We start from the raw sequence: 14233 nt of genomic DNA, 5'->3' as shown, positions 1-14233 counted from the left end.
GGGCGGCCGACCTCCCCAGAGCCCCGCCCGAGGGCCGCGGCGGGCCTCTGCCCCCGGCCCCTGCACCCAGCCCCACCTGCCGCGCCGGGGCGCCTGCCTGGGCAGGGCTCAGAGGACGGAAGTGGGCACGCACGAGGGCTCCCCGCGAGGCCAGTGAGTCGAGGTGCTTCTTATTGGTTACTGTTACCAAAAAACCTTAATTCAGAGACCGGCCAGAGCGGCAGCCGTGGGCGGGCAGGCCCGGGCTGGGGACAGAGCTGGCCCTGCTGGCTCCAGCCCCCTAAACGGTCACGCTCAGAGCCTGGGGACACGGGTCAGAGGGTCGATGCCAGTTTCCAAGCATGGGGAGGACACGAGAGCCCCTTGGTGGCCGGGAGCGGGCTGGGGCTTGCCGGGGAGGAGGGAGGGAGGAGGGGGAAGGGAGCAGACAGACAGGTGTGGCTCCGGGGCCCACACACCCATCCGTCGTCGTGGCGGAGGCCGGCAGGAGGGAGACTTCTCTCCGGCGCAGCACTCGGCAGCCCGTAGAAACGTCGGAAGGGGGTTCGCAGGAAGTGCTCCCCGCAGAGGTGCTCCTGGAACCCCTGCGCCCTCCCAGAGCGGGAGGGCGGGTTTCCCCGGGACACCCGGCCCCGGGGAAGGGCAGGAGGGCTCCCGGCAGGAGGCGGGTGGGCGGGGCCGGGGTGGGCTGCGGGGCGCGGTCAGACGCAGGCGCAGCAGAGCGTGGGGCAGTCCAGCTTGGCCGGCGGCCCCGCGCTCCCGGCCTTCTTGTTGACCTTGGGCAGCAGCAGGACCAAGCACATGGCCAGGGCGCAGTGGTAGAAGCTGTGGACGTAGGTGTAGTCCCAGTCCTGCGGGGCGGGCGGGGGTCGGTTCGAGGCCTCGGCAGCCCCCCGAGCTCCTCTCCTGTCCAGGCCCCCGTCCCCGCCCGCTCCGCACCGCCACAGACCGGGGCTCCTCCCGACCCCATCCCTTGGCCTCCCCTCGCTGTCCAGCCCTCGGTGGTCTCTCCGGCCACCAAGCCCCAGAGCACCGGAGGACCGTGCTGTCCGCTGGCCTTTGACCATGACCACGTCTGAGGCCCCTCTCTCCCTCCGCCCGTCACCCCGCCCCCTCCAGGTGAGGGCTGCCGCCCCAGCCCCCTCTCCTCTCTCAGTGTGCAGGGATGGAGGGAGGTTGCTGGCCCACACCCGGGAAGGCGTGGCCCCATGGACCCGCCCCGCCCCCAGGCACTGGCCCCGCCCCCCCCGCCCCCAGGTACCTCGAAGAAGAAGCGCAGCATCAGAGCCAGCGCCCCGAAGCAGAGGCCAGGGCCGATCTGCTGGGTGTACACGCTCTTGTCGGGGTATAGGCCCCTCTTCTCCTTCATCTGCCGCAGCTGCGGGGATGGGGCGACGGGAGGGCCCTCAGGTCACAGTGTCCCTCCGGGGACGGCCGCCCTGAGCCCAAAACCCCTCCGCCTGCCTGTTTGGGACGTCGCCAGGCCCCCTGCACCTTTCTCCGTCCCAGCCACAGGGGCCCCCGGGGGGACGAGACACTGTTCACAGCCGAGGGGTGTCGGGGTGCTGGGCCTGCCGCCGGTGTGGACCGGGGGTACCCGTGGTGGCCTTTGGGGTGGCCTTTGGTGCGTCCGTGGCTGCCGGACACGCAGCCCTACCGATCACACAGTCGTGACGAGCACGTCGAACCTGCGACTCCCCGGGTGTGGAATGCAGAGTGCTCAGCGGGCGTTAATGTCCCGCACGATGGACACTCCTACGCCGACCGACTCAAGGACATGACGGGGGCCACATCCCGCAGGCCCGCCCCCGCAGCCGAGCCGCTCCAGAGCCCCGGCGTTCTGGGCAGAAGTGAGACAGGCGGCTGCACCCACCATGGGGGTTCAGGCCCCCGGCCCTGTGTGGCAGTGCTCGCAGAGCGCAGGGCGGCCCTCGCCCCCAGGGAGTGAGGGAGCACAGCTCGGTGTCCAGTTCCCCGGACTTGGCCGTGGCCCGTGAGGGGCCGGGACCTGCGCTAGTGCAGGTGGCTCGCAGGTGCGGCTGCTGCGGCCCAGGGAGGCCTCAGCCGGCCGGCCGGCTGGCCCTGCACCTGCCCGAGGTCGCACCCTGGCCGGGGCTGCAGCCGGTGCACACCTCTGCCAGGCCCTTGCCCCGGGGAAGGGGTGCACCTCCCGGAGAAAAAGCCACCTTGTTCCCTGGAAACAGCTGCCCCTGGAAATCCAGAGTAAACTCCACGTTCAATGGTCCAGAAAACGCAGGCTGAGCCCCAGGCGCAGGGAGCCGGGCCGCCCTTGCAGGTCCGTGTCCGGGCCCGCAGCCCCAGGGAGCGCTGTGGGGGTGTCGGCGAGCGGCCGCCGCTCTTCTGGCCGAGTAACATGCAGCCCAGACTCCGACCTACGAAGACCCAGGGGCTGAGCTGCCCTCCGGGCCAGGCCAGGAGCCTTCACCCCGCATCCCCCCCACGGCGGGCAGCTGGTCAGAGCCCGGGGCCCTCTCTGTTGTCGCGTTCCGGCACGTCCCTGAACTCGGTCCTTCCTCGGGGCCAGACGTGCGACGGGCACGCTCACAGGCAGCTTCGGGGGCCTCCTGGGCCCACCCAGGGCCAGGGTGTCTTCCCCGAGTGGGGCCGGGGAAGGCCCTGTGTCTCTTGTCTTGCTGCCAAGGCCAAGGCCTGGCCTCGGGCCACCCCGCTGCCACTGCTTGTTACCGTGCGGTCTCTCTGCCCCTTCTCTTTACCGACCACAGGGCAGAGCAAACCCTCCACTCCCGGGGGCGGGGAGGGCAGCCGAGGTGGAGGGCTCACCACCACAACCTTGTCTACCCCCCGAGTCCGTGGAGTGGGCGGCACGCACCGTCCGCACCCCCGGCCCGGCCAACCCCTCCCCTGAGCGATGCCCTTCCCAGCTCCGGGGTCCCCGGGAGCGTCACTGCGTCCGTCCTGCCTCAGCATCCCTCGTTAGCTTGGGCCAGGGGGGATGGGTCCTGGCCCTCGAACCCAGGAGGGGCCTGGGGGCTGTGTGTTAGGGCCTCGTGGGCGTCGGGTCCGTGACTGCCCAACGGCGTCAGAGACTCCTGCCTCGACACTCATGCGCAGTTCCAGCTCCTGTCCCATGTGCACCACATCCTCCCACCTCATTGGAGCCACGCTGAAGACCTCCTCCGGGAAGTCTTCCCAGATTAACCCCGGCCATCTTTACTTGATATTACATCCTCAAATCAACCATTCTTTTCCCTGATGATAACAAGTAGCCCCTGTTGGCTGAGCACATGAGAAGCCAGCTCTGTGTCAGGACTCAAGACGCATCATTGCCCTGGCTGGTGTGGCTCAGGGGATTGAACATTGGCCTGCAAACCCAAGGGCCGCCAGTTCGATTCCTGGTCAGGGCACGTGCCTGGGTTGTGGGCCTGGCCCCCAGTAGGGGGCGCAGGAGAGGCCACCACACATGGATGTGTCTCTCCTTCTCTTTCTCCCTCCCTTCCCCTCTCTCTGAAAATAAATAAATACCATCTTTAAAAATTTTCCCTGTGAGGTGGATACTGGACTATCACGCCCACTTTACAAACACGGACACTGAGGCAGAGAGGTCCAGCGACTCAGGTCGGGCCCAGACACAACCAGAGAGGACCGTGTGGCTGGGCCCCGAGGGCCCTCTTCCATGTGTTTTGGCCGAAGCTGCGTCCAGCCGCCTGCCGGCCCGTGGGGTGGGAGGGAAGGGAGACACTCGGGGGGGGGGGGCCGGCCCGGTACGCACCCACTTGGCCGTGATGATGAGGACGGCCGTGCCCACGGGGCCCGAGTACACCCCGTAGCCCTGGCGGTCGTGGTAGGTGCGGACGGCGATGGTCAGCACGCCGAACATCACCAGCGTGGACCTCCTGGGTTCGTCGAAGTCGGCCAGCGCTGCAGGGGCGGGGGACAGAGACCCGGAAAGGCGAGTGGCCTCCTTGCCCCCCACCCTGCCCCCGGCCACTGCTCTCCCGCAGGCGTCCCCTAGGGCCCCAGCTGTGGCTGGAAGCCCCGACCCCCCGCCTGGCCTGGTGCCCCCGAGGCCTGGATGCCGCCTGCCCGCAGGCAGGGCCAGGCTGCTGCTTCCCCGTGGACGCCGCGAGGCTGGACAAGAAGCCACTGCGTGGGGCCTCAAGGAGGACGACGCAGACCGGAGGCAGACGCAGACCGGAGGCAGACGAAGACCGTCGGGGCCTCCGTGGGGCCTCCATGGGCAGCAGGCTCGCTCGGCGGGGACCGTGTCCCGGCTCCGCCTCGGACAGCCGCAAGCGAGACGGAGGTGCAGGGCCACGTGCGCTGGAACCAGCCGGCCTTCGCACAGACCCGGCCGAAACCGAAACCGCGCGGCCGTGTGTGTGAGCCAGGGCCTGGGGGTGAACCCCGACGGCCAACGGGGGTTCTCCGGCTGAAAGACGGGGGTGGGGTGGGGGCGGAGCGCTCTGGCACCTCCCTCCGCCGCGTACAGCTGTCGCCACAAGCCCTCGTTGGGTGTGTGCGTTTAAAAGGGCGTGAAACACGGGAATCGTGGCCTTCGAGAACCGCGCCTTCCTTTTTGGAGACTGGGCTCGCCTCGGGAGCCCGGGAGAGGGAGGAGGCTCTGGGGTGGGGGCGGGGCCAGGGCCGCGGGCGGGGCGGGGCCAGGGGCGGGGCCGCGGCGGGGCCACTGCAGGGGGGCGCCACTCACCCATCAGGGAGACCCACATGCTGAGCGCCGTGCCGTAGATGCTGAAATACTCGAGGACGTCGTGGCGCAGGAAGCACAGCACCGCCAGGCCCGGCCCGTCGCACGCGTGGAAGAGCTGCCGGGAGGGAGGCCCGGGGCGGCGGTCAGTGGCGGGGGCCGGCACGGGGGGGGACCCCGGGCCCTGTCCGCCGTGGGCCGGGCCCCTGACGGCCTGGGAGACCTCGGGCAACGTCACCGAGCGGCTGCCCCTGTGGAGCGGGGCCCTGCTGGCGGCTGCCCCCGGAGGGTCCTGTGGCCGGGAGCTGGGGGTCACCCAGACGAGGCCTGCAGAGGTCCCCTCCCCACCGGGGCCCCGGAGCCAGGTCCCTCTCCCCGACCTTTGGATGCGAGGCCCAAGCCTTTTTTTTGGGGGGGGGGGTGCCAGTCTGCTCCTTAGCAGCCGCCCAGAGGGCCTGTCCCTCCACAGTGTAGCCCTCTGGGGACTGGGCTGCCCCTCGCCCACATGGGATTTCCCAGGCCCCACGGGGCTTTGGGAGCCTCCGGCTTCTGATGGTCCCCCGAGAGACCCCGAGACTCGGTGGGTCGGCGGGCGCGGCGTCGGAGGTCTGCGTGTTGGGCCGGGTGTGGGGCTGGAGCCGAGGCTGCCGGTGGGGACCCGGTTCTGACAACCAGCGTCTGCAGCTCTCGGCGTCCGCGGGAAGCTGCCGAGCACGCGCGGAGCACAGCGACCCCGCCCCCTTCCCGTGGGCCACCGGTTAGACTGGGACGCGTTCTGGGGGAGACGCGGAGGGAGACAGAGGCGGCGACGTGAGTGCCCCCCACGGCGCTCTCTCAGGCCGGTCCGCGGGGGCGCCCTGACCTGGGACCAGACCTTAGCGCGAGATGCCCTCGGGGCGCGTTTTCAGAGCTGTCAGCTTCTCTCTGACAGAAAACAACCCCCTTTCGTGTACACATTTCATCATGCTAGGTAATATTTAATTACATGACATAATTATTTTGACAAGTCCCACGGCACAGACCAGCCGGGGACCGGCACAATGGACCCTTGATGGGCCTGGCCCGGCGGGAGGGAGGGGTGGACAGGCAGCAGCCCGTCTGGGGGCCCCGGGACGGCTCGGGGTCGTCCGGTGCATGGGGCCAGCGGGAACGGGCTCACGGCTTCTACTGGCTGCGGCCGCAGGTGACCCGAGGTGCAGGTGCACCCGGGCGGCCATGCTGGGGGCGAGCATCCCAACGAGGCGGGGACGGCCCCTCAGCTCCAGCCAGCCCGCCCGCCCCCCCCGCCCAGTGTTGCAGGATGCTACACCGTTGGAGGTGATGCTGGCTGAGAAGGGGCTAGGGGAACAAGCAGGCAGTGGCTGCGACTGAGTAGCTAGGGAAATAGCAGCTTCAGGTGGGGTCTGATCAAGGGTGCAGTCCCCATGGCACAGAGGCCAGAGGAGGAGGCTGGCCCCGTCCCATGGCTCCAGGCCCAGCCCGGCCCGATGAGTGACAGGGGCGTCCTCCTGCCTCACCCCCCCCCCCGCCCCTCCCAGAACCACAACTCCCATGGCCCCACCCAGACTCCCTTTCCGCTGCCCTGCACCCATGCCTCTCCTCTGTGGCACAGACCCCCACACATGCCTGCAGACTGAATTGTGCTGACACTCTGGGCAGGGCCTGTGGCCCACCCCACCCAGAGTGGGGGTGTGTCTGCCTCCTCCTGGCCGTGAGGGGCTCCCTGCAGCGGGTGGTCAGTAAGCCTCTGCCATGGGGGGCAGGGCCCGGGAGGCGGGGACCGGAGCAGTTTAAGGGGAGCTGGTCCGGGAGCCCCGCTCTAGGCCCCTGCCTGGTTCACCTGCGTCGGGCAGGTGGGCAGCTGAGGCTTCCTGCCATATTTGGGGGCAGGGGGCAGGGGCAAGCCCAGCCCAGGAGGGCGCTGGCGGGGCGGGGCGGGGCGGGGCGGGGCGGGGCTGCGGGAGAGCACGCAACCTCAGGGCCAACCCAGCGGGTCCTTGCTGCGCAGGCTCGGCGAGTGGCTGACCGCGCTCGGGCCCCTCTGGCAAACGGGGACAAGAAAAGCCGCTCCGTGGGGCGGCCACGGGACTCCGGCGATGGCACAGGCACGGAGCCTGGCGTGGACGTGGCATTTGTCCTGGAGGGTCCTGTCCGGGACACGGGCAGCCCTCACGGGGATGCCGGGAGGGGCTCCCGAACAGAGGGGCTGCGTGTGGCTTTGAGGCCTGAGGACATTTGTCACAGGAGGCAGCTGGCCCTGCCACTCCGGGTGGGGCAGGGCCGGCCTCTGAGGGTGGTGGGGAGGCAGCTGCGGGACCAGCCCAGCCCGGGCGGGGACAGGCGGTGCCTGCGGTTTCCTGGGCTGGGCCCCACGTGGGCCTGGGGGACGAGACCCCCGGCTCCGGTCCGCGGCCCTGACACCCTCGTCCCGTGTCCACTCGGTGCCTCCACTTCCCGCCCGTCACGAGCTGACCTCCTCTCCCGAGCCGGGGCCCGGAGAGGGGCGTGGAACGGCGTTCTCCGCAAAACGCCGCGAATGAGCCAGGAGCTCGGGAGCGTGCCTGGGGCTTCCCCGGGCGCACGCGTCTCGGCCTCGCTGGGGCTCGGCGCGTTTGCCTGACGAAGGAGCCCCTGGTGGTCCAGGCGCACGCGGTGCGGAGAAGCCTAACCGGGCTCATGTGCATGAGGCTCTCAGCTCACCCCCACCCGGGACGCCCGCTCGTGGTCAGCGCCCTCGTCGCTGAGAAGTCTCTCCCACCCAGAGGTGGGGTCCCGAGCCCCCCGGGAATGCGGTTCCACCCGAGGGTCCGCTACAGGGGCGGACAGGCGATCGATCGGACAGACGGGCGGACGGAAGCTGGAGGGATGGACGGAGGCGGAGGGATACACCGAGGGTCGGGGAAGACAGCCGGAGAGGGGACGGGGTGGGATTCCAGGCACCGAGGGACAACCAGACGCAGACGCGGAGAGAGACAGACAGACAGGACAGACACAGAGAGAACGCAGAGGGGGAGAGACCCCCGGGGAGCCGGGGCGGGGCGCGGGGGTCCCAGAGAGTCCCCCCACGCGTCCTCAGAACGAGAAGGAAGGCCCAGAAGACCGAGAGGCACGTGCCCACGGGCAGGGTCCTGTGGAAGGGGGGGCCGGCTCCAGACTCCGCAGGCGGGCGGACTCGCAGGCCCTGCACGCCCCCCAGGCCTGCTCGCCCCTCCGGGGCCTGGCTCGCTCGGCCCGCCCAGCCCAGCCGCCCAGTTCTCGCCGCCCGGAGAGGAGTGGGGGAGGGGACGCCGGAGCCGTGGTGGCCTGACGCGGCCGGCCACCGGCAAGGAAAGGGCACCCCGAAAGGGCTTGTGCTCCACGGACCGAACCTGGCCTCACTCACGCCGACCCCAGAGTGACCGCCTGGTGCCAGCGGGGAAACTGAGGCCCAGAGGGGCGCCGTGGCACCCCCACCCCCTCTCCCGGTCTCCAGACTTTCCCTTTCACCTGGAAACCACTTTTCCTCAGCACAAGATACAGGGAGGAGGGGGAGGACGCCCCCCCACCAGTGGGACAGCGCCCCCCACGGCCGCCCCCTCCCCCGCCCAGACTCACCGCCACGAAGAACATGGTGAAGAGGTAGACCATGGCCTCCATGTGGAAGCGCCTCTTGGCGGCGATGCTGATGGTGGGGAGAAAGGCCAGGCTGCTGAGGGTGGGCAGGAGCAGTTTGGCCACGAGCGTCCCCATGGGCCGGGGCGGAGGGCACTGGCCGGGGAGGAGGGTGGCTGCCGGCCTCGCGGGTCCCCGGGGCCGGGAGAACCCAGGGCGGGAGCGGCTCCGAGGGCAGCTGTGCTGTGGCCGCCGCGGAGAGGGAGGCCGGGATCTGAGGGCGCACGCCCCGCGGCCCGAGCAGAGGGTCGGACAGCTGACGCACCACGTGACCAGCACTTGTCTCTGAGGTTCCAGTTTCTTATTTTTATTTTCTGAGAGGCCAGAGTTAATTCGAGGAGACCGTGCGTCTGTTTCAGAGGCAGCGGCCTTGGGGGAGGAAGTCCCACTGAGCGCGATGTCCAGCTTCCCGCCACTTCCCACCTTGGGCCTCTCCCCAGGGCGCTGGGGAGCCGGGAGGGAGGGCGCCGGGGGCCCCGGGCTGGAGCCACCTGTCCGCCGCAGCAGAGGTGAGAGAGCCGGGCTGAGCCTCATCTGAACACTGCAGGGACCTTGTGGGTGAACTACCCCAGTTAGGGGCCCTGTGCGCTGCTCACTCTCGGGCTCGCTCCCCCTTGGGTTTCCCTGGTGACCGGACTCCTGAAACTGACATCTCACTCTGCCTGGATACTTTGTTGCGCCCGGCAGTCCGCAGACCAGGGCGCCTGTGAAGCGCGGCTTCCTTCTCAGCGTTCCTAGCCTTCTGGAGATTACCTCCCCTCCTTGCAAGAGGTCTTGGGGGAGCTGTCGGGCAGGTGCCCCCTCTTTCTCTGGCCAACGGATGAGGGGCGTGTGTGGGCCCCCCAGGCGGACTCGCTCCCTGGAAGGACTGGGCGCCTGGTTCACTGGCTGGTTTGTTTCAGCAGCCAAACAGCTTCCCTTCCTGTTTTTGTTTTTGTTTTTTTTTAATCAGGACAGAATGCTGAGATGACGTCGCACGTGACCACAGGCACAGCTCTGAAGCGTGCAGCTCGGTGACTTTGGACACGCGCACACAGGTGTGCGGCCACCACAGCCTGCCCACCACCCCGGGGTGTCCCTCGTGTGAGGGACTCCCGGCGGCAGACGCACCTCGGCCGTGGCTGCTGGCCTTGCCTGTTCTGGACGCCCTGCAGGGGGACAGTGAGCGTTCTGGGGGCTGCGTTCTGTCGCTGGAAATCCCCGAGGTCCCCCCACACTGTGTCAGGTGGCCCGTTCCTGTGGTCGCCGGGCTGGCGGGGGTCTGCCGTGTGGAGAGTCTGTCCCCCTGGGCGTGGAGCCTGGCGTGTGGGGAGGGCCAGAGCGAGGCCGAGAGCTGCCGGCCGCTCTCAGCGCGGCAGATGGAGGCTGCGGCCGGTCCCGGGGCCCCGTCCGTCCGGGGCCGGCGCCCCCCGCCCCCCCTGGGAGCTCCTCACACCGTCCCAGAAATCAATTTGTGCCTGGAGTCGCCGGAGCCGTCTCTGCTGCTCGCCAGCCACGAGTGGGCCTGCGCTGCGCATACGCCCGAGCCGTCCTGGGGCTTGAGTGCCTGCCAAGCCCCCGCAGCTCCGGGGGCGAGCTCCGAGCTTCCCGGAGACCGCCGGGGCCCCCCCCACCGCACCCTGCTCTGCTCCCTGTCGCCCCGGCCCACGGCACACCCGTCTCCACCAGCCTCCCGCCTCCCCTTCGAGGACGTCCCTCCGTCTGGGGGGCAGGCCGAGGTGCCCACTGGCTCCTGTCCCAGTGCCCACCGCTGGCAGAGCTGTGGCCCGGGGCTTGCTCCGGCGGTGACCGCGCCGGGCTCGCCGGCCAGCTCACCGCCATGGCCCTCGGCGCCCGAGCCGGCCCCTGGCCGGTGTTCAACAAGCACAGCTGAATGAGTGACTCTGCGAAAAGAATGAATGAGACTCCGGGGCAGGGGTGGGCGCTGCGCAGTTGGGGCTGGCACTTGGGAGCCCAGTTCCCTCTCCGATGGGGAAACCAGATCCCGCCTGCTCGCGGAGGCTGGGGGCTGGGGGCGAGAGGCAGGCAACCCCCTTCGCCTGTCAGGGAACCCGGACCGTCCCTGCCCCCTGCTCCCTGCCCCTCAGCCCCTGCCCCTCAGCCCCTGCTCACCCTTGCCCCCAGCCCCAGCCCCAGCCCCAGCCCGGGCCCCGGCTTCCAGTAGAAGCAGACAGCGTGTGGGGAGGAAGTGTGATTAGGTGCCAGGTGTTAGCAGAGAACTCTCTGGAGCCGTAAACCGCTCAGAAGCAGGGAAACATTCCACAGTTGGTTTTGTGCATGAGTGTGTGTGTGTGCGCGTTTCAGCTGTAAACTGCGGGGAGGGGCGCCGGAGGGGGGAGGTGGAGGAAGGCCAGAGTGGCTGGTTGCCCATGTGTTTGGGTGATTACGGGGGAGGGGGCTGAGGAGGGACTGCCCCAGAGCGGGGAGACAGGTGGCTGGGCCCGGGGTGGCCCCAGGAGCCCCTGCGGGAGGGCTGGGCCGCGGGCTGCCGTTTAACGTGGGGGGCCGGCCGGAGTGCAGAATGGGGGGTGGGGGGCGACCTGCGAGTGACTCCCATCTGAGACCTGGCCGCGAGCAGACAGACCAGCTGGCGGGGGGAGAGGCCTCCAGCGCCGGCCAGGACTGAGATGACCCCCGGCTCTCCCTGGAGCAGGGGAGGCGATTGGCGGGGGGAGCTGGGACCGGGGGAGACCGAGTGGAAGAGACAGGCCAGCTGCTCTGGGGGTGGTGCTGCCTCCGGAGGCACAGGGTGGGGGGCCGGGCTGGGAGCCGACCCAACCTGGGCAGGCGCCGAGCCAGTGGGGACGTGAGCTGGCAGCCCCCGGCCTCCCCGCGCATCTGCGGCCTCCGCCTGCCAGCTGCCGGCGACGGTCCCCGCCCCCACCCCACCTCACCTGCTCCTGCTCGGCCCGGCAGACCCCACAGGCGGCACGCCTGCCTCCGGCCAGGCCGCCCCCGCCCAGCGGGCCTCCCCTGCTCAGATGTGGCCCTCCGCCTCCCCGACCCCCGAGGGGTGTGTCTCCCCCCTCCCCTAACCCCCACGGCCTGTGTGCGTCTTGAAAACCACTTACACACACAGACATTTATTCAGCGCTGGCCGTGCGCCGGGCCCTGGGCCAAGGCCTCTTCCTCCTCCGTCCCGCTGGGCCCTGTCAGCAGCCAGGGGCGGGGCAGGTCCTCCGCTCTCCCCAGGTCACCGAGGGGGAGACTGAGGCCCAGGGGGTCGCGGAGACGGGCCCCGGGCACCCACTCCCAGCGCAGCACCCACGGGGACCGGCGTCTCAGACACAGCGGCCTGGCCTCCCCTCCCAGCCCCCGGGCGCTGCGGCATCCCCGCTGTGCCCAGCAGGTGGCATCGGTCCCATGAGGACCCGGCAGGGGCCAGTCCCGGCCGGGGGTGCCCCGGGTGGGGCAGCTGCAAGGTGGGGAGCAGGCGCGGGGCCCGCCTGCCTGTGCCCCCTGTGCCCCCTGCTGGCCGGCAAAGCCCAGTTTGTGGAGGTGCTGCAATGCCTGGAATGCCACCGCCCCCGGGACAGCTGCCTGTCTGCCCTGCCCGGCCCAGGCCTGCTGGGCCAGCTGCTGCGTTCGCGCCCTCCACGTCTGTCCAGCGCAGCGGCCCCGGGGGCTCTGCGTGCTGGGGCCCCTGAAGACCCCTGCACCTGGTGGGTAGCAGTCTGGGCTTTGGTCCTCCGCACTTCCTTCCGCGGGGTCCCCGGCCTGGGCTGCGGCCTGTGGCCATTGGTCTGCGCACGAGACGGGTGTGTCTGTGTGTCTGCAACCGGCCTCGTGATGGCCGCCAGGCGGTGTCTTCAGCCGCTGGCTGGACGCGAGCAGCTCAGGCCGCCCCAGCTCCTGCACCCCTGCCAGGTGAGCCGGGTGGGGCGCCCCGCCCCTTCCCAGCCCGGGGGCCTGGTGGGCCCCCACCACCTGAGCCTGGAGCCCTGGCCTGCAGATGGGGCTGGCGCGGTCCCTGCCACAGCGGGCGGTGCATGCGAGGCCGGGAGCTCAGTGGGGTGGGCCTCCAGGGTGTCCACTCTAAGGGTCGGTCAGAAAACTCCTGGAGGGCACCCTCACAGTGCCATGGGGGTTCTCAGCATCTGGGGTGTGGCCCCCCCATGATGAGAGGAGGGGCTGCTCAGGAGCCCGGGAGCCCTGGGGCAGGACTGGGGCGGCGGGCAGGCTTGTCCGCGCTGCGCACCCCGGCTGCTGGGCGCCGCCTCTCACACAGTCCGTTACCTCGGTGACGAGGAGGGCAAGGCAGAGAGGGGACAGGGCTCCTGGGGGCCCAACCTGTCCTTGGGGACAGGCGTGTGGTGGGGGAGCCCCTGTGGGTGAGGAGACTGGCCTGCTGGCTCTTGCAAGTTCGCCGGAGCGACACCGAACTCTCGGCTGTCCCCACTTTGGATCTGGGGACAAAAGACCCTCTTTCTTGAAGCTTCTGAGGGCAGGAGTGTCCCGTGCCCCCCGAGCCCCCCAAGTCCCCCGAGCCCCCACACTTGGACTCCAGCACTGGGCCTCGGGGAGCCCCTGGCCGAGACGGCGGGACAGGAGGGGACCGAGAGTCCCCGTGAGGCTCCCGCCCCCCACGCTGGGGTCTGCCGGGGTTTCCTCCTGAGGGTCTGGCCCTGGGCCCAGGCTGGGCGCTCGGGGGGTGGGGGGGGGTTGGTGGGCTGCTGGGGCTGCCTTCTGGGGCCTGGCCCTTTTCCGTGCCTGGCCGTACGGTTCCCTTGGGGGCCCAGTCCCCGGTGGGTGCAAGGGCTCAGTTGTCCCAGGCCCTGGGCCTCCGCCGAGAGGAGGACAGGCAGGCCATTGGGGGTAGGGGTGGAGCTGGGCTACCCTCCAGACCTGACTGGGTGGCTTCCCCAGGCCGGGGTGGGACCCACCTCCCCCGGCCTCTGTACCACGTCTGGGGGCCTTCTCGTCTCTGCTCCGGGCTGTGCGGGACTGGGCCGGCCATCCCGTGGCCCACTGTGCCCTGTCCCCGCCCCACCCCTCTCCCTGAGCCGGCCTCCAACCCCCACCTGCTTTTTAAAAGATTTTATTTATTTATTTTTAGAGAGAGGGGGAGGGAGGGAGAAAGAGAGGGAGAGGAACATCAGTGTGTGGTTGCCTCTCACATGCCCCCCGCTGGGGACCTGGCCCACAACCCCGGCCTGTGTCCTGACTGGGAATCGAACTGGCGACCCTTTGGTTCACAGGCCAGAGTTCAACCCACTGAGCCACTCCAGCCGGGGCGTATTTTATGTTAATGCTTTCTCCTTTGGGCACAAGGACACACCCAGGGTGAGTGGCTGGGAGCCCCCCTCAGGGCTCAGGGGGTCCCGGGTCCCCGGGGGGCAGAGACCAGCTCTGTGAGGACCTGCTCTGCGGGGGCCGAGGCTCCCGGCCCAGCCGCAGGCTCCTCGGCCCCACCGCCCCACCAGGTGTGGCGTCCAGAACATGAACTCAGGGATGACGCTATCGAGGCTTGCAGCGTGGCGGCTGCCCAGCCCGAGCCCCACACGCGGCCCCTCTGAGCACGGCTGTGCTGGCGTCTGTCTGGTCACCTGCGGGGCGGCCGGCCAGGGGGCCCTGGGCACTTCGGGGTCTCGCCTTAGAAGGCTGGCCGGGCCCCCGAGGTGGGTCCCCAGGGTGCCCAGGGCCGTGCTGACGCTCTCTCTGCGGGGCCGACAGCAGCTCCGCACCCCCTCTTCGTCCCTGACATTCTTGGGGTTTCAGGCTCCCCGGGAGCCTTCCCTGGCTCCTGGTGTCTCCCCAGAAATGCCCAGGCCGCCGGAGGTTCAAGCAGCTCCCCAGGCTCCCTGAGGGTCTGGGGTTTGGGGGCTCCCTGGTGGCACTGGGGGGGGGGAGGAGGGCAGCAGGCCCAGGACCACCCGCCTGCAGGAGGTCCCCAAG

The 14233-nt window shown here is 70.0% G+C and overlaps 1 protein-coding gene across 1 annotated transcript; it reads right to left on the bottom strand.

Moving 5' to 3' along the window:
• Window positions 1-349: 349 nt before the first annotated feature.
• On the bottom strand, window positions 350-8462 carry MYMK (myomaker, myoblast fusion factor). Its single transcript, XM_045846088.1, has 5 exons — window positions 8282-8462; window positions 4691-4805; window positions 3752-3900; window positions 1262-1378; window positions 350-851 (listed from the first exon to the last, which is right to left on the bottom strand). Exons 1-5 carry the CDS (start codon window positions 8414-8416, stop codon window positions 702-704), a joined length of 666 nt encoding a protein of 221 aa, XP_045702044.1. The 5' UTR covers window positions 8417-8462; the 3' UTR covers window positions 350-701.
• Window positions 8463-14233: the final 5771 nt, after the last annotated feature.

Source organism: Phyllostomus hastatus, unplaced genomic scaffold (genome assembly GCF_019186645.2).
Source record: "Phyllostomus hastatus isolate PE091 unplaced genomic scaffold, TTU_PhHast_1.1 phas_contig_495, whole genome shotgun sequence".
NCBI lineage: Eukaryota > Metazoa > Chordata > Mammalia > Chiroptera > Phyllostomidae > Phyllostomus > Phyllostomus hastatus.
Note: the sequence above shows the minus strand (reverse complement) of the source record. Positions and strands in the feature narration are given on the sequence as shown.